The sequence below is a fragment of the Parus major genome, chromosome 12 (genome assembly GCF_001522545.3).
Source record: "Parus major isolate Abel chromosome 12, Parus_major1.1, whole genome shotgun sequence".
Classification (NCBI taxonomy): domain Eukaryota; kingdom Metazoa; phylum Chordata; class Aves; order Passeriformes; family Paridae; genus Parus; species Parus major.
Window position 1 is genome coordinate 6,860,731 of NC_031781.1, and position 25,880 is coordinate 6,886,610.

At 40.1% G+C, this 25,880-nt stretch overlaps 2 protein-coding genes across 3 annotated transcripts; both read right to left on the bottom strand.

Annotated features, from left to right (window-relative positions):
• Positions 1-3: 3 nt before the first annotated feature.
• ACTR8 (actin related protein 8) lies at positions 4-8,180 on the bottom strand. Its single transcript, XM_015641321.3, has 13 exons — positions 7,999-8,180; positions 7,655-7,825; positions 6,712-6,822; positions 6,363-6,467; positions 5,544-5,717; positions 4,920-5,013; positions 4,253-4,385; positions 3,773-3,926; positions 3,147-3,242; positions 2,461-2,601; positions 1,784-2,048; positions 1,329-1,492; positions 4-704 (listed from the first exon to the last, which is right to left on the bottom strand). Exons 1-13 carry the CDS (start codon positions 8,119-8,121, stop codon positions 561-563), a joined length of 1,875 nt encoding a protein of 624 aa, XP_015496807.1. The 5' UTR covers positions 8,122-8,180; the 3' UTR covers positions 4-560.
• Positions 8,181-9,740: 1,560 nt separating this feature from the next.
• SELENOK (selenoprotein K) lies at positions 9,741-13,737 on the bottom strand. Of its 2 annotated transcripts, XM_015641322.3 has the most exons (5): positions 13,654-13,737; positions 13,022-13,112; positions 12,217-12,297; positions 11,119-11,211; positions 9,741-10,015 (listed from the first exon to the last, which is right to left on the bottom strand). In XM_015641322.3, the coding sequence occupies exons 1-5, from the start codon at positions 13,727-13,729 to the stop codon at positions 10,012-10,014; spliced, it is 345 nt and encodes a 114-aa protein (XP_015496808.2). In that variant the 5' UTR covers positions 13,730-13,737; the 3' UTR covers positions 9,741-10,011. The 2 variants fall into 2 exon arrangements, with proteins under 2 accessions (XP_015496808.2, XP_015496809.2); XM_015641323.2 differs by lacking the exon at positions 9,741-10,015 and having other exon boundaries at positions 11,115-11,211.
• Between the last annotated feature and the right edge of the window lie 12,143 nt (positions 13,738-25,880).

The window sequence follows — 25,880 nt, forward strand, 5'->3', positions numbered from 1 at the left end:
AAATTCTTTGTCTTTCCACTGAATAAAATAATTTATTACATAAGTAAAATACAAACAGTAACTGCACTTTTAGTTCTTCATTTCTCTTACCATAATGATCACTTATATAACAACTTCATCTCCTGGAAACATTAGAATAGGAATCAGAATATTACATTAAAGCCACAGCTGCACTCTTCAGCTATTGCTTCTGTGTAAATGTTTCTGGAATGAATCTTGGCTTAATATCTGTCACATAATATTTTATACCTTGAGTTCCTACATTGTGCAATTTTAATATACATAACCTGTATAATATAAATATAGTTATTTTGGAGATGACAGTGGTATTCTGTATGCAGAATTCAATGCATACAATTCAAAAGATGATGGGGAGCTGAAGTCAAGTGGATTCAGTTTTTTTACAACACTTCCAGAAAAATCTCAGTTGAAGTTAATACTAATAAAATACAAAATATATATATCATCAGAAGATCAAGTTGTGTGCACTGGGAAAAAAGGGCATTTGGAGAAAGGGCTCTTCAGTGAAGTTCCTCCAGGTTCCTCTGTAAGCACCTCTGTTACCACACAAACGCAGCTCGCTCCCGTAACATCCTGACACCAAAACGCTGCCACTCCCTCTGGTATATCCACAGCTCCTGAGTTGTGTCCAGACAGGCCAAAACTGCACCCCCTTTCCAGGCAATTAAACGTGGATCCATATCCTAAATTCAAAACACAGATTGTGCACAATCATTGGTCTCTTTTTGCATAGTTCTCCGAAGCTGTATCCAACTTTTCCAACAGTATTCACCAGGTAGAATATGGTGGGGTAGGGGAGGAGAAAAGTTTTTCAGTATTATCCAGGAAAAAATAGTAAGATAAAAATATGTAACTGATATTCAAGATGCTTAGAGAAGTCACTTTTTAAGATGCTTTCTAAGCACATAATGAAAATCTTGCCTTCAGTAATGGAGGCTCTGAAATAGAAGTATATTTACAAGTCTTGCCGGATTAATGCCAAATAAAAATTTATCTCAATGCCTGTTTTTCTACTATCTTGATAGTACTAAAAAATAAATTGTATACAATTTCTTGCTGAGGAGACAGGTTACCTTCATGGGCCAACACTAACTGCTTCTTTATGAATAGGGCCTTGAGGTAATAAACACTTCAGTGATCTGTACCAGTCACACTCTTGCTATGCCTTTAACTCCCTGCCTCTAACCAGCCAGTGCTATGTTCCAGGCTGAAAGCTCCCTCAAACCTCAGATATTCACCTGCTCTGGGATGTTAAAAGATTTTTTTTCTTTTACTCTTTCAAAGATTTCAACCAGTTTAATAGTTACCTTAGGCCTTGTGATGACCTCAACATTTTCAACAACTCTTCTGAAAGAAGGTGGCATTTTGTTGAGAATTCGGTGTTGAAGAAACTCTTGAGCTTTATGAAACATAAGGCCTCCTCCCACTACTAAGATGGAGCTGTACATCTTCTTTTTTGTATCATCAGATGCTGGAAGGAATGAATACACAGAAATATATCTGTTTTTTAAAGTTAATATGGCCTGTATTAAAATTAATTTAGTGCAAATCAAACCAGATAGAAACCAATTGCTTCTAAAATTCTTCTATTCCTTGGACATGTAGCTCGAGAAATATCAACAAAGATGGAAGCATAAGAAATGGTGTAGCTACTCTCCCTGTGATAAAACCTAGAGACACATCTTTCTTCGGTGGAATATAGGAATTACATAAAATCCACCCTGAGGTGGATTTTACAGACTTGTACAAATGTAATTCTTACCACAGCAGTCGATACTGTGAAGGATGGCTTTGTCCAGGCCCAAGGCTTTGCCTTCAAACTGAGAAATTGCAGTTTTCCTGGACATGTGTGCAGTTAAAGGCTCCTCTGAATCATTGCCAGGTATCATGCAGTCACCCTGGGAAGATCCCAATTCCACTTCTTGTGGGTACATCTTCTCTGAAATGTCTGAGGATTGACCTCTCAATTCTCCCTCAAACGCACCAGGCTTTGACATAGATTTTCTGTCAGCTGTAGCTTTTGCAGACTTAAAAATGAGAAAACAAGTTGAAATATGAAAAATGCAGAAAGGTTACAGCAGATTACAGAACAGTACAAAGACTTAATTAAGAACCATTGTACTTTCCTTCACCTTTTTGCACAGCAAACCTAAGCCCTGCATTATTATCATATTTAATTTTCATTGTAATCCTCATGTTCTAAGTAAGGGCTTGTTTTGAACTCCATCAGATTGATCAATCCCAATAATATGAAGCCTTATAGGACTTAAAACATGCATACTTCTAATTAAAGAATTATTTTGGCATCTGTAACTACTTAAATTTATTCTTTAATACTTCTGACTGAGGTAACAAACTCTGATTTCTGAGATGAACTAACGAGTCCTCACTCCCCAACTAAATGATAGTTAATGAAAAATAAAACCAGCAATCACACACCTGTTCCTGCTTACTTTGTGTGGCCAGCAGGTAATGTTCATCATGAGGATCCTCAGGGTCACCTTGTGACCTGTGCTGCAAAATTGTCATTTTTTGTCCAACAATTCCAAAAGTTGCTGGATAAAACAGAGCCATGGGTGCCTGAAGAGAGAATTGGCATGTTTTTACTACAGTACTCCTTCTTTTGGCATTTACTACTGCTAAAAGAAAAGTCTTGTTTTATTTATCTCACAATTCAAAATTACATAGCAGTGTTTTTTTTTCCAGGTAGTTTGTAAAATACTAAAGTGTCTTCTGTTTTTTATAATTAAAAAAATCCCAACAAATACACAAGTTTTTTTACAGATTTAGCATTGTATGATAAATAAGTACCCAAATGTAGTTTGTTACAAAATTAGAAAATTCAGTGGTGAAAAACTTACAAAATTAACATTAATGCTTTGCACTTGAAGGATAATTATCATATTTAAATGGAGCAACAACCATTGTGGCTAAAGCTACTTAGAAAGTCTTGTGCATCCACCAGTGCTGCATCAGGCCCACCTGTCCATATAGGAATTAGTTTTATCTACAAGCAAAGTTTAAGAACAATCCATAAATCACATGGGCTTAATAGCACTGGACTGAGACAAATTGAGGCTTTTAGGCTGAATGCTCAATATACTTGTAATTTAATCAAAAATCACCTGTAATTTTTCATCCCCTAATCGGAACTGGTACAATAAAGCTGGAGAATCTGGATGCCGAATTTGGAACTCATGATCTTGTAATCCAGAAATATCCTAAGGTCAGAAACAATGGAAAAAAAAGAAAACAAGTGTATTTTATATGTATCAAGCTGCATAATCTATTTAACTACAGAAAACAACAAAAAGTAACAAAATTATTTTCCAATGATGGATTTTATTTACCTATTCTTGAGTTTTTTAAAGTCTTTTCTATGTATTAAGATGTGCCAGACAGCTTTCTACATGCCCAAGCCTCTACAATGAGTGTTTTGCAGGAAGAAGAGACCTGCTGGCAGATCTTACAGAACTGAAATTGAAAACCAACAAAGAATGCAAGTATCAGCTTCTTTCAGCAATAAGAACAAAGAAGCTATCTTTCTATGGTTTGGAAATCCTTTTAGCTAGAGGAAGAATAAACCAAATTACAAACATTTCAAGTCTAAAGCTTCTACAGCTTTTGCCAGTATACTCCTGAGTAAAATATTTACAATTAACCTGGACTCACACAAAAGGGCTCTCCAGCGTAACATTCTGTAAAGGAAAAGAAAATTACTTGGATAACACACAATAATGCCCCTTCTCACCTGATCTAGATGACAAAATGTCTCCTTTAGGTGCTGAAGCAGCAGGCAATCCAACTTATTGGTTAACTGGCAGTCTCTGTATGGGAATCCTGCTCGTTGCATAAGCCAATAAAAACACCTTGACACATCAGATCCTCCATATGCAAGGCACAGCCTAAAGCACAGAGAAGCAAAAGCTCTTTTAATGTAGTTGCTGAAATACTGGCTGACTGCAGTGAGAGGGAGAAAAATACTAGGAAGATTTTAGACATGCTGGGATCATGACTTCCACAGAATTTGGAGAATACAGTATTACTTCTGACCAGTTGTGCCTGTTCATTTAAAAATAATTCTTCAAGGTTCATATTGTAACAGTTGACTGTTAAATGCCTCAGAGTAAGAAAATCCCTAATTCATAGAAATTTTGTCTTCTTTTTAAGGTCAAGTCTTTGGTAAGCAAATAAGTCCATGATTATAATAGTTCTGTGCACTCTAAGGTACCTGGTGTTGCGATGGGAAACACCATCTTCTACACAGCAAACACTTGTCTTCTGATCTCCCACATCTACAATGCATGCACTGCTTAAACCACTTCCAAAGGTAGCACAGACTGACTCCTGGTGTACAATAATTCCTAGCAAAATGAGAACAAAAAATATTAAATTCATTCCAAACTTTACAGTCATGTTGCTGACATTTAAAGGACATTTTAATGTCTTTTAAGGACCTACAAAGAGCCTGACTTTGCACTGAAAGCCTGTATATTTAGTTAAGATGGGGTGGGGGTATTTAGAGATTTTTTTGTTTTGGATAAGGCGTTAAAGGTCCTGAAAAATGTTAAGAGTAGGGTCAAATGATCATTTCTTTGCAATATTAAAGGTATTGTCTCCAAATTTTAATTATTTTTTTTAATCTGGTAGTGCAGGGTCTTGGCTACCAGATGTACATAAACTGTTTTCCTAATTTTTTTTCAACAAACCAAAATACTTGTTTCAATATTAGCCAACCCTTTAGTCCCTTTAAAAGAGACAGCAGTTATGTAATTGGCAAAAGATGAGGGTGCTAGTCCCAGCTAACCTGGGATTGACATGCAAAAACGTGCTTTAAAAGAAAAAAAAAAATCTTTATGCAATTAATCGTTAAGTACTTGCTTCATTATGGTTTTTACCTGAGAAGCCCATCTTCATTAGGATCATATTTACCAGTTCTTTCACGTGTTGTTTATTATAGATGTCTGGAATTAGTAAAATGCATCTGTAGTACTGAAGACAAGAACAGTAAATTAAAGCCAGCTCTCAAATAAAGTTTAATATACAACTTATTAAAAAAAATCCCAAAATCTTAGGAAAGGTATAGGCTTTTAATACTTTAAAAAATGTTGTTCAAAGTAAGTGCCAAGAGTCTGTAGCCATTAGAATGTTTAAAAGTACATGAGGCATGAGACAAACATCTATTTGGCAAGGATAAGAAACTATAAGGGTTAGGTAACCCTTCCCCAGTGCTTTCTTTATAGTCAACAAAAAACCCCAATCAAAGAGTAAGACTATGAAATGTCTATCATGGGATTTCTAAACAGCCTTGTAAGAAGTTCTATCAACAGCTTTTGTCTTAAAAACATGGACAAAATTCCAGATGAAGTCTTGGGAATCCTGCTCACTAGCAGAAAGAAGGTATTTATTAGGAAAAGCACCAGTAAGAGGTTACCAATAACAGCAAGTTGCTTCTCTTTTACAATAACACTTAGAGAAATGGATACAGCCCACACCACATAAATGTGCTGTTCACAGCTCACCTTCAGGTCTTTCAGTGGTATTTCCAGGTATTTTTGTATTGCATGTGACCATATAACTTCCAGGTCTGCCAGTACTGCAGTGAGGGAGCCACCAGGTCCTGCATGGAGATTCAGCTGCCCTCTTCTAATGGGCCAATGGATATTATAACAATCTAATGGATTAACATACAGTGCCTGAAAACAAAAGATTTTTCATTGCTTTTCCCAATAAAATAGTATCAAAATGAGTAACAACTGGGAAGAAAAGTATTTCAGAAGCAGAAGAAGACACTGCAGAGCTCAGACTGATATAACAGCAATACAGTGGATTTCTTTGTAACAGGGTTTGATTATAAGCCATTAAAATAAAAAGACAGCAAATTCATCATTGAAATTGTCTGAATGTTCTTACCCACTGCCATCTAGTGCACATAAAGGTATATTCTTCCATGACCTCATATTAGAAACTAAAATAATTGAAACACTTTGAAGCCCACAAATATCAAGTTACTCAGTAGCAATTCCACATAAGTGATACTTTTATCAATTTCTTGCCTTTTCTCTCAATTGTACCATATGGGAGAAGTTCTCACCTACTCCCTGCAAAAACCTTGATTTATAGCAGCAAAGGATCCAAGGTACTTGTTAAGCAAATGGGGGAAACCCTCTTGTCTTGCTGAATGATAACAAATACTCAGTTACTCCACTGAGTAAAGTTTCTCAAGTGTGCTTGGTTAGCTTTCCACTCTTTAAGTACATACTAACTTATAGCAGACTGCAACTGATCAATGCCTGCATTAAAACACATGAAGCCTTAATCAGCAGGAAAATCAATCTTACCTCTTCTCCTACCAAAAATTCGGGATGATTTGATGTGTTTGTCCACTTGGCCCCAGAGCTGTGATCCAAAATGGCAGGCCTCATCTGTCTGTTGTATGACCTGGCCTGAAATGTAAAAAACAAACCAAATCCTGTAGATAAATATTTTACTGGTCACTTTTCATACGTGGAAGGAAATGAAACACCCCTTTGAACCCAGCCCTTGAGGAAACACAAACTTAATTTTCTCACCCTTTCAGTTAGATAGCACAACAGCACTTAGCCATATTTGGTCTATAAAGGGTACAAAGCCTAGCATCACACCCAAGGGCTGTATGAACAATTTAATAAGACCTTAAGAATGAATTACCTGATCAGGTGACACCGGTATGCGCCTTGCTCCATTCGACATCTTTTTGGACCATATGGCTTGGTCCACCATTTTAAGGCCATTTTGTCTCTGCTCAGTACTTTCAGGTTTCTAAGGAAAACCCCAAATATGCAACGTAAATACTTTCAAACCACGTCTGTATACTGGCAATACTGAAACTATTAGGAAACAATACAATCATTACTGTGGTTGATAGTATGTAGAAGGGACAGATGTTTGTACAATGCAAAATGGACTTAAGCTCATTTTAAAAGAAACTATTTTTTTATATTGGAGTTCCCAACACCTATTCAAGTCAACTTGAATCTTTTAACTGCCTTTAGTGGCTGCAAGACTTCATCTCTAGTGATGTGCTCAGGCCATTATCTACTTACTCTACAGACATATGAAGTAGGAACAAAAATATTTAAAGAGATCTCAGTTATTTAAAGGTGAGGTTTAATACTAGAGAGGTTAATTTGATTTTTACAGATTCAATTACAAATAAGATTATTATGTATGCTTTTTTTACCAGGCTGGACTAAAATGACTTGCTGTTATCCAAGTCACAAATTAACGAGTAACCAACACATCCACAAATTGAGAAGTCAGATTCTAATCCTACAGCTGGCATTCTATCAGAAGAAATACTGAGTGTGGCACCAGACCACAGCACAGGGAAATCAACACGTACAAACCCTCAACCTATCCATTTTCTAGTTTCTGTTCATTGCAAACAAATAAAATAAAACCCAAGGAGACTGGTGCAAGCCTACTGACTTCAGTAGGTGACATCTACAACCCTTAAAGGGGTCAAAAAAAGTTTTCCAGGAGGGGTATTATCCTCCGGTAAAGCACGAAGGATGAGAAGGACTGCACAGCAAACCGAAGGGCCCCGAACGGGCGCTGGCCCCACGGATTCCGGCGCGGAATTCCTGCTTACATTGAGGCCGTCCCTGAGGAGCCAGCTGTCCCTGTAGGCCGCCTGGCCCTGCTGCTTGTGCCGCCGCGCGATCACGTGCGGGATGCCCGCGGGCAGCGTGTCCGTGGCCCGCCCGAGCCGCAGGGTGGTGGAGCCGGGGTGGATCACCACGATGAAGTTGCTCTGTATTTGCTGAAAGCAGCACAACGCGCACGGAGTCAGACCGAGTCCCCGCGACCACCCGGAGCCCTCCCGGCGCTTCCACACCCCCCTCCGCAGGCCTTTAAAAGGCCGAGCCCAGGCCGGGCCCGCCCCGGCGGGGAGGGAGCAGCGCCCGAGCAGCCGCGCTCGGCTCCGGGCCTCACCTCCTGCAGGGACTCGGGCACGGCGGCGGGGACGATGGGCCGCTTCACGCCGCGCTGCTCGCGCTCCCGGTCGCGCTCCTTGTCCTTGCCGTTCTCCGCCTCGCCTTTCTCCGCCTGGGTCATGCTCCGGCCGGGCGGAAGCCGCGGCTGCCGGGCCCGAGCGGCGCCGAGCCCGGCGCGGGGCGGAAGCGGGCGGGCCCTGGCCCGGCACCGCCCCTCGAGCAGGTACCGGAGGGGGCTCGGCTGCTCCTGGGCGCTGCCCGGGATCGCCCCGCTTGTAGCGGAGTGCGGGGCTCCTGCCCCGGCGCTGAGGAGCCCAGCAGCTGCACAGGGAGCCTGGGGAGCAGCCCCGCCGATGCCGCGGGTCTGGTGGAGCCCAGCCAAAGTCTGTCAGCTGGGCTGGTACTGCTGTGGGGCTGCAGGGGGGGGATTCGGCCGTCCTACAGCTTAAAATACTCTATAAAAAGGCTGTAGTACACCTGGTGTACATGGTACAGCTGTAAAGGGCTGACGATGACCAGCATTCCTGTTTGTGGGCAGCGAGTTCCTTTATGAACTGTGCAGATAGGATGTTTGGAGCTGGGGGAGATGTGGGTTTTAAAGGCTGGAAGTTGCTGTCACACAGCCAAGCGCGAATTCAGTTCAGGTAGGCCGGGCTGCAGCTGCAGTTGGAGCTGCTCGTTGAGCTCGGGGCCGCAGGAGCCCCCGGTGAGGCCGAGAGCTGGCAGCCCTTGGCACAGCCAGGGCAGGGAACCCAGGCACGGGAGCAGCCCATGACCCCCAGAGTGTGCCATGCTTACACTGAGGGTTTAAAAGCCCTGGGGTTCCTTTGTTCGGGGTCCTTCCTCAGAGGCACCGTTGCTGTTATTTATTTATTGTGCCAAGATTCAATTATTTGAAGGATCTGCACTGAGACTCTGCTTTGGGAAACCTGGTCTGACTGTGTGTATGGTGTGTGTAAGGGAGTCAAGCAGGCAAGTTCAGATCTCAGCTTACTGGGTGTGGATGTAGCTGCCAGAGAGGTGCCTGGATGGTCAGACAGGAATGTTTCCTTAACAAGAAATTATTAAGGAGGCTTAAGTAAAAAATTTGCAGTGGCAATATATGGAAAATAATTTAATCTGGATTCTTGTCAGCTAATTTTTTCTCAAATAGATGCAGCCCTCTTTAAGCAAAAAAAAACCCCAAACCCCATAAGTCCCAAATGAACTCCATGAACACGGAGAAATTCCCATCCTGAAAACAGGTATATTAGATAAAAGATAGTTCCCATTTGAAAGAAAATAACTATTCTGGGATAGCTGTCAGTATTTGAGTTGACCTTTTTTTTTCTTCATGTAATAAAAACAATACTTAATTTTATTGTAAAAAACTCTCAAAATTTGTACAGTAAATTTGTTTACACATTTCAGTAAGTTTATAGTAGGGAATGAAGCTGTTTCAAGAGGTTTTTCTGTTATAAAACCCATTATGTGCCTTAGTGAAGCAAGGGTTGTAAACAAAGTAATTTGTTAACTGCATTTTTGAAGTGCTTTTAGAGTATCATTAATATGATGAAAATACAGCAAAGTACAGGGTGTTCATCCCGAGACAGTGAATACAAAACCTCTTAGGAAGTGCTGCTTTGGCTCTTGAGGGACCATCTGTATCAACTATAAATATGTATTTTTTCTCATCTGAATAGCAGAAGGCTCATTGTACTTCAGATTTTTCAGTTTCTAAAAATTATGAGAAAATCAGCCTTGTGACAAGCCAAATATAATTTACTTAGTACTTTGCAACTACAGTAAAATGTTCAGAAACTATACAAAGACTTTAGACAGTAAACATGTATTTAATGAAACTGTGGTTCAGTTACACCGGATCCTTGAAGAAGGAGTTCCCAGTACAACTTCATTAACCTGCTTCTATCACAGAACAGTTTCCAGTCAGGCATACACATCCCCATTTGGTCCACCACTAACTCTTCATCTGGTAGATGTGTATGCTTGTGCCTGCCTCTTCAGCAGGCATTTACCTGAAAGATAAAGTAATAACACTACATTTAAAGAGGCCTTTCTTTGTGAGATAAAATTAAGTAAAACATTTAAAATAATATTGTTTTTAATTTAGCTAAATGTGACATGCTAAAGACTTGCTAACTTTATTTCTGAGCATTGCTGTGATTACACAAAAGCTATCTCCAAAGTCTTTGCTGGCCTCGTGTCTACTCAACAAGAAAAAAACCTCACAATGTCCCAGGGTTTTTCTCCCACTGGGAAGAAGCTTATCCTTGCTCTAGTGTACTGAAATACTGGTGTATGTGTTTCCTGGGATATGAACTTTTTCCTACAAGGTTTATAGGTATTAACCATCTGCATGGGGATTTTTTTTTCATAGTAACTTTTATTATAGTAGCAATGGGAGTGACTGAGGAAAAACACGGATTGTTTACTTAAGTGTTAAATTAAACCATACTGTATATACACTCAGTGTCAGCTGTAACTCACAGCAGCCAAACTGATTATTAAACAGAATTAAATGATCAGGCAGCTGTAAGAAATTTAAAACCTTTTTTACCTTTATTTTTAACCAATTCTGATTTTTACACTTTAGTGGAATTCAAGATTGGTATGGCTGTATCATTGTAACAGGGGAAAAAACCCATTTTTACTCTCTTGGAAAAACTTTATTTTTTCTTTCTTTTCTGTTGAGAAGTATCAACTTTAACAAAACCCCTCACATATCATAGAACTATTAGAAATGCAAGAAAAAGCAAAAAATGCATTTTCTAACAATCTGATCTTTAAATTAGCAGCCAAAAAAAATTAGAAGCTATAAATAACTTATCAGCTAAAAAATCTTTGCCACACTTTGTCTATCAACTTCTGTGCAACTAAAACTGAAAGCCCACCATTCCTAAACCAAAATCCTTTTAACTTCCCTTCCCCCTGCTTTTTCTCCCCTTGTACTGGAAGTATCTTTAATTCTTTGATTATTGAATAATTTTGATTATTTTCCTGTTTTGGTAACTTCTGCAGCAGGAGGACAAAACTCCATTCTACCTTAACCCTGAATTAACACTGCTATCAAAAAAACCCCCAAACTCTGCAAAGCAGGATACAGCAGATTTGGAATTACCTTCCTCATCCACCTCCAGCCATTGGTGGTGGACTTGGGCCTCCACCCCAGTGATTTATTCGGCCCATCCTACGGCGAGGATGTGCTGGAGGCCTGAAAAGAAAGGAATTCTGTCATTAAACTTTTCAACTAAAAATACAGTAACACCATCTCTGAATGTCAGTAGTGAGAAAGTCTGAACCTCTGAAAAGCTGAGTTTCACCTGTAAGAAAACCCCAGCCCCACTTTCACAAAAATCTTCTCCTATTTCATTACTGCTGTGTGATGTGAGAAAGCTACAGATCACTGATGCTTTTACACAGTCCTACCAAACACTTAGGCTGTGGTGTTCATAGGAATTATACCCCTGTAACAGTATTTTGTTTTATCTGTCGGTAATGTAATACAAGAAATTACTATACTAATGCAAGTCAAATGCTGAATATAAACATGTCTAAGAAAAGAATCTTAACAAAGGTATATCTTGTCTCCTAGGCAGGCTTCAAAAGTATTTTCAGAGATGTGTTAGCCTGTACTGCTATTGCAGCTGTCCACAGCTGGGTATCATTACCAACAATAGTGCAGGTAACTGTGAGGTACCCCCGCCCAGGAAGGCAAAGATTTATTTTCAGGTAAGCACTATTAAAGTGAGAGGTGAGGCTTTAAAGCCCGGGAAGTGTGAATTCCATTCCTCTGCCTCAGGAGATGGACCCCTTGTGGGGTGCCAGCCCAGGGGTTCTGATTGGGTTTGAGCCCTGGGGTTTCTCCCTTACTCTGTCCGTATTAGTCCTGGACCTTAAACTATGCCCTGGTTCTGTCCCACAAAACCCATCACCCTGCTTCTGTTCAGTGCTCTCTGTCTCTGGATCTAAGCTGAATTTGTTCCTATGCTGAATAAATGGTTTCCTGAGCAAAAGCCTGTCTTGCTGGAGTCTCTCGTCAGTCACTGGAACTGTAGTCTCCCTGGACATGATCCTGCAGCCCTGGAACACTACAGATAACCATTTTAGCCTTCCTGGACAAACAAATTCAATGCAAATCACAATTGTAATCTACTCAGATTCATGTCACTTCACTAAGATAGGGGAAAAAACTGGTGTGAATATGAAAAAAAAATACCCTCTTCCATCATGGTATCCTGAGTAGGAGGAAGATGTGTAGCCTCTTCTTCTCAAATCTGGTTGAATAATGCTCTGGAAACTGAAAAATTAAAACAAGGGTTAGGTGAATTAATAGCTACATGTAGTTTTTTATTTTTTTTTTTGTTTGGAAGATAAGAAATGGCCTGAAAAACAGTAAGTAGTGTTCAGGAATGAAAAGTGTATCTTGTAATGATCACTGTTGTTTAAATCTTGGCAATTTGTCTTCTACATATTAAACTAAAACCTGAAATAATTCCAAATTACAGTGAAGCTTAAACTATAAAACCTAGTTTTCTTGTTAATCTGTATGAAATACATAAATGTGCAACTGAAACCACTAAGAACTGTTGAATACATCACATGAACTTTCTGTTTGTTACCTGGCTTTGATTTGGGGCCACAAGTTTGTGTTTACTGCTGTGTGATTACTTTTATGTAGTCAGAATCTATTGTCACTGGTAGAAATTATCCAAACAGCAAAATTATTTCATCAGCTGGTATATGCTTTTTACAAGTGTGTATTTTCTTTTTGGAGGATCAAAATAGATGAAATGTAAGAAAACTCATTTGAACTACCAATAAGTTAGTGTCACTTTTCATGCATTTTAATTATACTGTGCTTAATAAACAAATCCACATAGTTGTAGTAAAGCGTTTATACATATGGAATGCTAGAAAGTAAATACAACATTTTTATTGTTGTGTTACTGATAGCATGGTGTAACTCCCACAAGTTGTCAAATCTAAAATGAAGCTCACCAAAAGAACTAACTTTTACTTACAACAGAACCACAAAATCTGCTATTGACCAGAAGAAATCTGTTATAGATGACAAACTCCAGGGAGCCCGACTCTGGTTATCCAAAACTTGTCCTGTAACATATCCAGATACAAAACATCCGGTGACGTTCAGTGTGTATACTATACGGTATATTACATAAAACCAGATCTGCTAAGTCCAGGGTTAGCAGCTGGGACAGTGAAGCTACACTTCATGGCAGCGAGTTTCATTTCCTGCAGGTTACTGCCCAAGTACTTGAACCAAAGGGATCGGCCCCGTCACAGGGGCTCCGCGTCCAGGAAACCTACAGCAAGGACCGGCGCAGTGGCCGATTCCCCCTGAGAGTAACGTGCTGCCCTGTGCCGCTCCCGGTGTCTGCAGCACGCACTCGGACTCGTCAAAGTCCCTAAACCCGCTTTAGAAGCAAACAAGGCTCGGCCGCAGGGCAGCGGGGGGTGACGCGACACCGGCAGCGGGCGGACCCTGCCGGGCTGTCCCGGCGGCGGCGGCGCTGGGGGGCCGCGTTCTGCGCAGCGCGGGCCCGGACTGCCCCCGGCCGCTGCCCTGCCCCCGGCCCGGCCCCTCAGCGCTGGAGTCGCACACCGCGGCCGCCCCGGCCCCCCGGCCCCTCACCGTTGGAGATGTACACCATGGCTGCCCGCCGGCCCGGCCCGGCCCGCCCCTGCGCCTGCGCGCCCGCCGCGCGCATGGGCAGCGCGCTGGTGACGGCGGCGGCCGCCGGGCGGCGCTTGGCTCCGCGCTCCTCGCCACAGGGCACCGCTGGGAGGGCCCCGAGACTGACGGGGTTGTGTTACCCGCTCAGGACCGCCTGCTATCCGGGGGACCCTGTCAGCAGCCCTGTTACTAACGAGTGTTCCCTCGGCACCGCGGTCAGCGGGGAATCGCGCTCTGCAGCCGGAGTGACCCCTGAGCAGCCGCTGTTATAACGAGGCTCCTGTCAGTGCCCTGCACCGGGGTCCCCTCAGCAGCCGCGGCGGGGCCCGCCTCGGGCCGGACGGCTCCTCCCTCCCAACCGGCGGGTCCGCTACACCCTGAAATAGATTTATTTTAGGGGTTCCAGAGCTTCCCTGCCGCCTTTAGTAATAGTAACGGGAGTTGGAATAGTCTGTCCGGCTTTCATAAAAACTCTGCGTCCCTAGTTGCCTTCTGCAGTAATGATAGAAATGTGACCAAGTGCAGAGATGATTTAACACTTCTCTCCAAAGGGAGCTTCTGTTTAATGACAAATATGTGGCTATGCATATTCACATTATGTTCGTGGGACTGTTCAACTCTAAGTCGGGCTTTTGTTTTAATTTATTTGATTTTTATAAAAACCTTGCCCTGCAAATAGTGGCTTGCATTCCTTTTCTAGGAGAACACATGCTTGTAAAATTTGGGGTAACTATACCGCTTTATGGGCAAATTCAATATAACACCTTCTCTCTCTTAGTTTTTAAGCTAAACTAATAGAGAAGGGATGTTTAATTCTGATGTGAAACAGCGGTAAAAAAATTTATGTAAAAATGTTTTCATCCTTCCTTTGCAATAGCTGTATTTTCTTAGTGATGGTGAGGTAAAATCCTTTGCTAAGAGGGGCATAACAGAAGAGTGTTTTCTGAAGTTCAAATTGTAATACAGTGTCTCTGACAGTGCAGCTGTTCCCCCGGTAAAGAAATTGTTTGCAACTGACAGGTGTTTATAAATGTGACCCCTCATGCATCTGAAGATCTCTTTATTGCAGGGCCTTCTTAACAACTTTAACAATTATAACCCATATCCCACATGCCAGAGCATGTAGTGTGTTTCTGTTATCTGTAAAAGCTGTCTTAACTGTTCAGCATACATTGGACTGTCTGATTTTGGTGATAGCTTGGTTGTAAATACATTCGAAAGAGGGAAAAAAAGCTTTAGCACACTGATGCTGTGAAGCTGCTTGTAGATAGCAGGAACATTCTTATCAGCCACCTGGTGGGAGAGGTATGGGCTGTTTGACTGAGGAAACTCCTTCATGAAAAGTGGGAAGGAAGCTGGGAAGACTGGCATTCCTAGTAGACAAGGTGCTACTGTTTGTCATTTATTTTTGTGTCTGAGGAGACTACAACACAAAATAGATGCTGGAATCCTCTGTCCTCACTGATGTGATAGCCCTGAAAATATGTGCAGCTGGGATATCCCAGTGCTGTTTCCTGCTGGATGTGCATTTACACTGATGACTGAGCAAGTAGATGTGTTTCTTCTTGATTCATATTTGCTTTGCTCTGTGTTTGGAGCTTTGTGCCTGCATTTGGAGCTTTTTAATGGGCACTTGAACATGCCATTGCTGTGGCAGGAGTGGATTCCCCCTGATGAAGCAAGGCTGAGATTGCACAGCAGCTGGAGCTCTCCTGCAGTGTGGGCATGGAGCGATCAGCTGTGCTCTGCACACTGAGGACTGGCAGGTGGCAAAGATGTCATGTGGATAAGCAGTTCTGGAATCAACAGATTTCAGCAAATGAAACCCTGTTTTTCCTCTCTGTGCAGCAATAATGGCCAGCAATTTCCTAATGGCCAGCAGTTTCCTCATCAGTGGAAACTGTGTAGAACAGTATATAACAAGATTAACAGAAACTTTGAGAATTTCACTTACTGCATTTTAAAGGGTGATGCAAATAAGGTGACAAATTCAACAAAGTTCTATCTGTTGCTAGAGGCATCTCTGATACTCGATACACCTTTTTAGCTGTTAAACTTCAACTGCTTCAGACTTAACAGCCAAGGTAAAAATAGCACCTAGGATACTTTGCAGAAGTAGGTGGATGAAGCTAATTCCATAATCTATTTGGTGAATAAAATGGTGATAACTGGAATGTTGTTCTAAAGAGCTTTTATGGTTCTGTTGTATTAATATCAGTTTTTTGTCTTCCAATGGAATATGTTTGTGCAATCAAAACACTTTTGAATGGGTGCAAACTGTGTAGGTATTTTAAAAGCACGTGGTTTTTGAAGATGGGATAGACTCACACTGGCAAAGTTGATGCAGGACTATATTCCATGTAAGGAACCCCATGCTAGAGGAGGGAATGACTCTTTGAGCAGTGGCTGAAACAACCTGTAATGAGCTAACCATCAGCCCCATTCCCTGTCTTCCTGTGCTGCTGGGGACAGGAGACAGAACTTGGGAAGGAGAGAGGAGTAGGAGGAAGGTAGTTTTAATGTTTATTTTACTTCTCATTATCCTGCTCTGATATTTGTAAACAATAAATTCAATTAATATGCCGAATCTGAGTTTGTCTTGCCTGTGATGGTATTTTGTGAGTAATCTCTCTCCTGGACTGTAAAGCATGAACCTTTCATTATATTTTCTCTCCCCTATCCACTTGTGAAGGGGAGTGAAAAACTGGCTTTGATGGGTGCCTGGTGTCCAGCCCACCACACAGAGTGAATTGGAGAAGTGTTGTGTAATATCTGGTTGTGGAACACGCACCTCCTAACAGATTAACTTGTATCCAAAAAATCACATTTGCTTCTGTCATTATCGCATGATAGAGGACCCTAAAGATACTGATTTTTAAATACAAGTGACACTCTTTATTATCCTATTTACTGCATTTTCCACTTTTTTTCTCATTTAATGCAATCCATTGCATTATACTTTATAATCTAAAATATAATGTACGTGGGCTCAGTGCTATCAAAGGCAGAACTAGCCCCCAGTAAGAAACTGAATATAAACTTGAATATTTTGTTCATTTTCATCAGACTGCATGACAAAACCATGGTTTCAGTTCTTTACGGTCATATTGTCATGACTTTCAATATTCTTCCTTTATGCCTGACTTAAATGGTTTTTAAATTCAGAAGGAGCAAATTCAGAAGAATTTCCAGTAACTTCTTTATGTTGAAAATGAATTGCAATTGAATTATCCTGTTTTTCATGCTTAAGGAAGCAGAAAAGCCTACCTGTAAAGAATTCTGAAGTGCTAATTTTATTCATCAATAACTACAGTAAAAATTAAAGTTCTCCAGCAATCTAGTCAATGTGAAGCTGAGCTTCAGTGGTAGAGAAAAAGAGTGCAAGCCAGACTAAGTAGTGACATGATAAAATTTCTTGAGTTCTTCCATAAAGTAATATGTTGATTCTAATTACTGCATTAAAAAAAAAAAAAGGGACCTTATAGTGCTATTGAAGAAGATAGTAAAAGTGCATTTCTGTTAGAAGCAAAGGCAGTAATCTATATATTTTATATATATTATATACCACCTATCTATATAAGTGGTATCTGAAAAAATAAATAATGTGAGAGTTGAAATATATAAACATGTAAATGGATTAAATTTTTGATTTTCTTTGGTAACAGAAACATTTGATGACAGTGAAAATTAGTGGGTGCTAACAGGTATCTCCTGACAGAAAAGCACTTCCATGCAGAAGGAAGTTTTTCTTCCCCCGCCCCCTCCCCCAAACCTGGTCAGACTGTTTTTCTTGAAAAAGACTTTAGAATGAAGCATTTTTATAATTTTCTTTCATGGTAGGATTCTCCCATTCTAGGTTGCTGTCAAAACTAAATTTCTTTTTGGAAGAAGTGGACATGAGTTTAAGGAAAGACATTTTTTCCTTAGGCATGGGATTCCTTCAGTTTTCTTGCCCTCGGACAAAAAAAAAATAAAAATCTGTGAGAATCAAGAGGAGTTGGATACTTTTGACTAAGAACAGTGTTTAAATTTGTGCTTTAGAACCAGTCAGGGATATAAGCAATCACCTCCTAGAGTCTCCAAGCAGTAGGAATTAAGCTGAGATGTTTGAGTAAGTAGCTTATTCTCATATCCCAACTGGTATCTCTTGAGCTTTTCTTTGAAGTGTTTGACAGCAGGTACTGAAAAGAGCTACAGCAAAGCATTTTATGCCTGGAACCCCTTTCAAAGACTTTCCAGTCATCCTTGCTGCTTTCTGCTTACCCTCCTGCTGTGGATCTGCAGCCTTTCTGTGCATATTAGAGGGAGTCATTGGGCTGCAAGGTTTGCTTCTCTCTGTGTGTGTGTTCCAGCTTCATGTCTCCCATTAGTAGCAGAGGTTTTCACAGTCTGTCTCAGCAGGGTTTGTCTAACTCATTTCCAAGGCAAGGTAATCCTGTCCTGCACTGTCCCACTGTGACATGGTCTTGCAGAGAGCCACTGAAGACCAGTTCATTGTGAGGATGAAGACAGGCACCAGCATGAGCACGCGAGGATGTTAACAAGCAGGTCTCATGGCTGGTTTCCTTATGAAGGATATACCCCAATCCAACTTATTGCAGTCCCGTTGTTTTGGCAGCATTTATTTCCTGAAGCTCGCTAAGTGATGTTTGGTATCACTTGTGTAATGCTTTAGGTGGGTGTGACTCGTGGAGAAGGTGCTTCTGAGCAATTCCCACCTGCACCGTGACCCTGGGGGCCGGGATCTGCTGCTGACCCCGCACAGCTCACGCGTTCCCGACAGGTAACAGGGAGAGGGGCTCCGGCTCCGGCTCTTCACCTGGCTGCCAGAGGAAAGGACAAGGGTGCCAGGCTTGAGGCAGCTGCTTTTGTTTGTCGTGCAGAAAATCTGCAGGGGTGTGGCAGCGAGGTAAGCAGGAGACAGTCGGTGATGAAGTTCTGTGTTTAATTGGCTGTTTTCTTCTCTTGAACACCCGTCCTGTACCCTTTAAACCTTTCATAATTTTAAGTCATTAAGGAGAGAGAAGTGGTAAAGATTGTTTCTCTGGGATGATACTTTCACCCTGTAACATAATCCTTTATGTTACAAGGCTTTCTTCCTGGCTGTTAGCCAGGTACACGAATCACTGTAGCCTTAATCAAAGAAAAGAACTAAAATGGTCTAAGAGAACCTTCCAAAAATTGAATTCACAGTAGAATACAATGGTTTATTAGGCTGATAGACTTTAAAAAGTGCTTGTTTCCAGATTCCCCTTTTGAAGCTGTTCAAAACATGCTCCTGAGAGCAAGCAAGAAAGAAAAAATAAATCAATAGAGAGCAGTTTTGGCTATCGCTTGCTTTTCTGCTGCAATGTGACTGATCCCATCAGAATTCACTTGTTCAATGCTGAGAAGCAGAATGCAGGTTCTGGAACCATGAGCTGTGTTTTTTCAGGTTGCTTTCTTTTGTCAATTACAGCTGTTTTGAAGACACAGAAACTTCACTAATAGGCTAAAGTTCCTTCTGGTACTTCGGGTTAGTAGCTTTCCATATGTGGAAAACTGACACTGTTGCCTTCAAATTTAAGCTGTGTTCCATTGTTTGACAGTTTCATGTGTTGATTTTGAGATTTCTTATTTTTTTTCCTCCCACGGCTTATTTTCTAAATCTCTTTTTCAGATGACACCTGATTACACTAATAAATCTTTTTTAAAAAATAAACATTCAATAGTAGCTCATGCAACCTATGCTTTTGCATGGGAATGGCATAATTGGACAGTAAATAACCTGATTTGCATAGAAGTCACAGATTCTTGATAAACTACTGAAAGCATGTGTCCTTTGGGAACACAAATGCAGAGATTGCTTCTGAGTGTTTTCTTACCAACAATACAAAATGTGGGGATCTCTCCCAATGGGTAAATTGCTTATATGGTTCTGTATCTTCCTTGCTTCAGTAGTTTCTGGTCCATTTACAAATGCTGCAGTGATAACATATCCAGGGGGTGATTATATCCAGTGTTTGGGCATCCAGAAAGTGATGTGTCTGCAAAGTGATCAAGCACAGGGGAGTAATTTGTTATTGAACTTATGTAAAAGAAAAACTAGAAGACAACTTCTTCCTTTGAGTCTCTGAAGCCATTATTTGAATCTCTTAATGTTAATATCTCAGTCTTTTTCTAGTCATTCTTTCTGTTTGATCGACTTGAGGCAACTCTTGATACTTTTACAGACAGAAGCAGGGACAGTGTGCAGACTTGAAGGTGTGAGTGCGTTTCAAGATCTGAGTTTTTGGTCACAGCATTCTTCACTCCCTTTCCATTAACTTTCTGATTAGATTTACATTACAGTTTTCATTATTGCTATCATTGAAATGTCTATAGTCAGCTCAAGCTATGTATAAAATAAAGACAGAATATTTAACTACACTGCATATTTCATTTTAAACATGAAACTGAATAAACTTGATACTTCTGGCAAAACCAGTTCCCTTAATAAGAATAATCAATTACATTTTCCTTTCTGCCACATGGCCAGACATGCAGAGCGATTCTTTCCACCTGGGTTCTTCATGTCATTTGAAAAGCCAGAATTAAAAGGGACAGAGGAGGGATTGCAGCCCTCTCCATGTCATTACATAAACTTTCCATCTGTGCAGCTGGTACACTGAAAGCAAAACTGCTTCAGGATAGACTCAACAGATCTTAACTGTGAGAGCAAAAGAACTTTAATTCTACATTGTGATTTTTGTCCTAGAGAATTAGTATTAATGTTATTATGGGAATCCATAATCACCTCAGTACATCGATGTGAAATGCACCTATGTCTTTTCTTCCCCTCCCTCTTGCTGTCCTCCCTGAACCTGCCATCCCCTGGCTGTGTAGATTTTCTTTTTGCAATATGTGGTCTGTAGTAAGAAAAACCCTGAAAATAATGCACTTACCCTCATCACAGCAATTCATTCCTTCAGTATTTTATAGCATCTCTACAGCCACTGGTAAGTTCAAAATAGTTGGGATAAGCAGGAATTAGAGGAAGTATATAAATAAGCAATTAAATATAGAAACAAGGGAGAAAAGTGTTTTCTGTGCAAGTGGGTTTTTATGTACAAGCTGCAGCTACTTGTTTCCTTGCTGAGAAAACTCAGATCATCTTCAGAGGTGTGAAGACCCTACCTAGGAAAAAATGTCTTTGTGACTCTTTCTCTAATGCTGTGTTGCTTCTAGCAGCTAGAGCAAGGCAGAAGTGTCTCTCTCTAGGCTCAAGAGGTTACTGTATGTGTTGTACACAAAGAGTTTTCCCAACCTGTGTTCTGAAGCCAGTTTAATTTCACTGATTCATAAATCTTCATGCATAGTCTTAACAGAGCTTCTTGAGCTTGGTCAGTCCTTTATCAGAATTTATTGTATTTGAAATTATCAGGTCCTTTGAGGTGCTAGGCCTGCTGTGACTCTGCAAAATTTCAACAGATTGTTGCTAATTTTTTTGCAGGAGCTTTCCTATTCTTTGCATATTGATACATTGTGTTCATCTCTCATATAACTAGTGCAGCATTTTGTTGTAAAATATTGTTGTAAATCACTTTTATGTTTTAAAATGTCTTTGCAAGGTGGTGGAATGACTTAGCAGAAAATATTGCAGCTGCTGACAGCAGATTCTTTCCCTTAAGAGATAATGCTTGCAAATAAAAAAAAAAGAAAAAAAAAGATAGTGTAAGCAGAAAAAAAAAGGGAGTCTCATTGTCCACTTTGGTTCCATGACCTTGGATGTAATTAGAAGACTTCTTAGCTTTGTTGCTTAAGCAATGTGTAGATAGTCCTATACACAAATTTGACTTATTTTATGAAAGAAAATGATCTAATCTAGGATCTTGAAATTAAGGGTAACTAAATTGATTTTCCTTTTCCTAAGAAAATTTATTAAAAATTTATCTCTCTGAGATCTGAACAAATACATATTCTTTAGGTTTTTTGTTAGTTCCATCTACTAAGGAAAAAAAAAGTTGTTTTTTTTCCTCCTGAAAACCTTTATCTAATTAAAAAGGTGTGACTATTGCCTTTATTCTGCAAGGTTATTTTGTTAATTATATGGTCTATTTTACTAGAGAATATGGTCCTTAGACATTTTTGAATGAAAATAGGACTTTTAAATCTGACTGTATTCATTGCATCACAGGAAATCCTATTCCAGTTTTTTATCTTTCTCTTTTGTCAATGATCCTGCTCTAAATATCTGATGTCTGTGATAGCAGCTGTTATGTGAATTCTGGTTTTTGTAACGCACGTCCTGTTTTACATACCTTTATTTTATTATTGTTAACCAATCAGACTGATGATGTGTTTTGTAGCATCCTGTCTTAGTTCATGTCTTTCTTGCCATGTTTGTTTTTTCTATTTCTTGCGTAGAAGTGAGAAAGATAGTGTGACAGTGCTGTATATTTATTTATATTTTCTTTAGTCTACTTATTCCCTGTTTCTGAACCTCTGGAGGAATGATGGGAAGGCTTATGCATTGCCAGCCAGTTGTGAGGGAGGGCCAATGAATTAACTGATGTACTTAGACTGAGACTGTGGGAAAAAGAGTCCCCCCAGCCTGGCAGAGGCTGTTCAGGTGGCTGTGGGCAGCATGAGACTGCAGTGGCACTTGGACTGCTCTAGAAGCACAGTGCAGCTACTCTTCATCACCTTGAAACTTCACATAAAAAAAGGCTCTGTCAACTTCCCAGGCTCCTGACCATGGCAGAGCTGAGGTTACTTTTGGGGGAATGGCTGTTGGTGCTTTCTGACAAGTCCAGTGCCTTCCTGGTGAATTTTTTTAGGAAAGGGAAGAGGACACATACTGAAAACTGAGTGCCAATCATCTTAGGGCAGTAGCACCAGATGACATTCTCTCTCCTCACCATTTTATCCTCAAACCGGTAATAGTCTTTGACAAGCATTGCTGTGATTAAGTAAAGAGAGAGATTGCCTTGTTAAAGGTACTTCACAGAGTAGGAAAAAAATACTTTGAAGACTGATTAGATTAATAATTCATAGTTAGCTGATGTAGCAGGACAAACAAAGTACACTCAAAGTTCCAGTTACTTGGAGATCATGAATGTCACTGCATCCTTAACATAATGGACAAGAATGCTGCTTCAGGACTTCCAGGGACAATGTATTCATTGTTCTCCACTTTGTCCAATGTGGCAATTAATGTGATTAAGCTAGCGCCAAATCTGTTTTAAATACTATTGCGCTGGGTCGTTAACTTTAACACTGTCATCATGTTCTCCCTAGTGCATTTGCCTTATTTAAGGAGGTATTAATGCTTAGCATTCACTTGAATCAAGACTATATTAATGCTTCTCTAGTTTTCAAGATATTACTCAGTGTTCTTGTATTAGGAATTATATTGGAATAACAGGAAAAAAATTCAGCCCTATATCCCTAAGCCTCTTGAAACTCCCACTGGCATAGTAGCAAGCATCTTTATACCCATAGTTTGGAAACCTATTGGTGTTTAGCTAGTTGTGTGTGTTGTTTTTATCTTTTACCTTTAATCTTCAAGGCTACCTAGAATAAAAGAAAACTGAAGCTGTTCATAGGTCCTATAAAGGACGTGATGCAGTGCAGCTAAGCATTACCTGGTAATTTTCAAGCAGTTCCTTTTATTCAAAAGATCCATCAAGCTGTGCTGGATTTTCTAGGGAGCACTATTGAGATTGGCTGGACACTACTACAAGGGCTGTCTGAAGATGTGGCAGTAGATCTAGACACCAGTGAAGTGGCTTTTAGAAATAGCTTAAATAGAGGCACAAACTGCATGTAAAACTGGTCAGGTTTGGAGAACTGACTTAAGTTTAAAAGAGTCCCAGTGATCAGAGTGAAGTAAAATGAATACTGCAGAGACTTGAGAAAAGGTTCTGGTGCTAGTTCCACAGCCATGAACCCACAGAAACACTTATTCAGGCAGAAGTTGGTGCAGGTGGCTTCTAGTGTTTGCTTGAAATTCCTCATATACTTGAAACAATGAAATGATTTAATATCACATATAACAGTATCTCTGTGCTAGCAACTTAATGGAACAAAAGAAGAAAAAAGAATGCATGGATTTTTTTTTATTAAAGGTATCAGTCTGTCACTGCTCTCATTGTTCACTTGTGTGAGCAAGGGTAAGAAAAGTGTCTAAAATAAATTCTTATTATGTAATTGTCAAGTATTTGACTTTAGGAGAATGAGTCCTTGGCCTTGAGCTTAAAGTGAAGAGGAAATGCACTCATGTGGGTCTATGTCTGAAAAAAATTCCTAGAGAAGTGTTGAATAAGCACATGTATCTGCTTCAGACATGCTTTTTAAATGTTCATGTTGCTTTACTTGGGAGAGTTTTAAAAGTAGTCAGGTATTAAATTGCAACCATGTTGGGTTCACCAATACGTGAAGGTGATATGTGAAAGTCTGTTAGGAGCTAGAGTAGAAACTGATCTGTGAACTCAGTTTCAGTGAGATTAGAATACATTCACAACTTAGGGTGCACAGTTCCATGTGCAGAAAAGCATGTGGCTGTCCAAGGGCTTGTATACCTAGGAACAATTACTGAATTAAGGTAACTTTGCTGAATAAAGTTAAGACCTCCATTAAGTGTGATTTGAACCACACTAAATACAAGAGGGGCTCTCATCGAGGTATAAATGTTAAAACATTTATTTTTACTTTTGTGACTACTTTTTAAAGATGTGTAACCTTCTCTGAAGTATATAAAGCACTCAGATCTCTTTCTGGAACAGGCAACGCTGTATTTTTATGAACCAATCTATATGAACAGCTACATGTCCATAATTATGCTTGCTTTTAACCTCTTGATTATTCTTTTCTTCTGAGTTCTTGTAATTTTCAGAACAATTCTCTATGCTTTGCAGTTTGACCTGAAAGGTCAACCTGAAAGTAGCAAGCTACTCCTATAGAGCTGCTAAAGAATGTAGTGGATTCCATCTCCCTCGAGTACAGCAGGAGCTGTGTTGTGTTAATTAACTCTTTTCATAGCTGCATCATTTCCTAAAAGAAGTTTTGGAGAACTGGTTGTGGCTGTGGATAGAAGTTAACTTCTTCATTTTCAGTCCTGGTACATACCATAAACTGAATTACCTCTAATAGCCCTTCTGTTCCAAAATTGTTAAATTTTTGTCTCAGCAGCCTTTGAAAGCATATGTCTGCAGCACTTGCTATCTTGAAATAAACTGAAGGAACTTTCACACTACTGTAGAATCATCTGACTTGATAAGTACCAAGGAAGATGGAATTTTTCTTGTGCACGAGGCAGATGGATCCCACAGATTCCATACTGCACAGTCTGGTCCATAGTCTTGGCAATAGTTAGTTGCTAATGTACCTTTGAGCTTCATTGTTTAATTTGTGGTGACCTTCACTTCATTAGTAAATGATTTTAAAGTGTGTAATCCACTCCCTGTTTTTCTTTTATTCAATAGCCATGTACTTCTAGAAATTGCTTCCCAATAGAGTCTCTTAGTGTTGTACAATTTTAGAAGGAGGGTGCCTGGGAAGACCACTTCTTACTTCTTGGACACTTTCAGAATTTTTACTAAGTTGGGGTTGAGAATGTATAATGCTTAAGAAAATTTCCTTTTAATGACCTAGTTGACTTCCTTGTGAGAAAATTAGACCCCCTCTGTGCAAAATCCTACACAAAATATAATTTTGGGCAGAGTAGGTGTATCTGCATCCTTTGCATCTTCCTCAAATACTGATTATTTTTCCTATTTTTAAAATGGTAAAACACAGTGAATGTTCTTTGGACATTCCCTTTTCCAGGTACTTGGGAAGATACATGCCTGTTTATCAGCTGTTTTATGTGTGCATTGCTCCTGCCCAGTTCCCCAGAGGATTTCCTAACTTGACCTCACACTCTTATTATGGTGTGTGCCTGTCAGGAGGAACTTAGGGGGCAGGTGGGAGGTGAGAAGATACTTCTCTAAATAAGGCACCCTGTGAAATCCTCACCTGAGACGAAAGAAAGACAGATTTGTGTGAAGCAACTGTGGGATTTGTTTATGGATGAAAAGAGGGGAATCGTTTCAAAATGTATCCCTCCAAGATAAAGTGGTAGCAGCCTGTTCTGACTGCATTCCAAAGGACTTGTGGCACATTATATCAACTCAGGGAAGTAAGAGGGAACCCAAGAGCCTTAAGTGTTATTTCATGTAGGCACA

Excerpts from the sequence above, each read along its gene's own strand:
- ACTR8 (XM_015641321.3), bottom strand. The coding sequence starts at position 8,121 with ATGACCCAGGCGGAGAAAGGCGAGGCGGAGAACGGCAAGGACAAGGAG. Across the intron at positions 6,468-6,711 it reads TACCGGTGTCACCTGATCAG|GCCAGGTCATACAACAGACA; the intron begins GTAATTCATTCT and ends TTTACATTTCAG. Across the intron at positions 705-1,328 it reads AGGTCATCACAAGGCCTAAG|GATATGGATCCACGTTTAAT; the intron begins GTAACTATTAAA and ends TTTTGAATTTAG.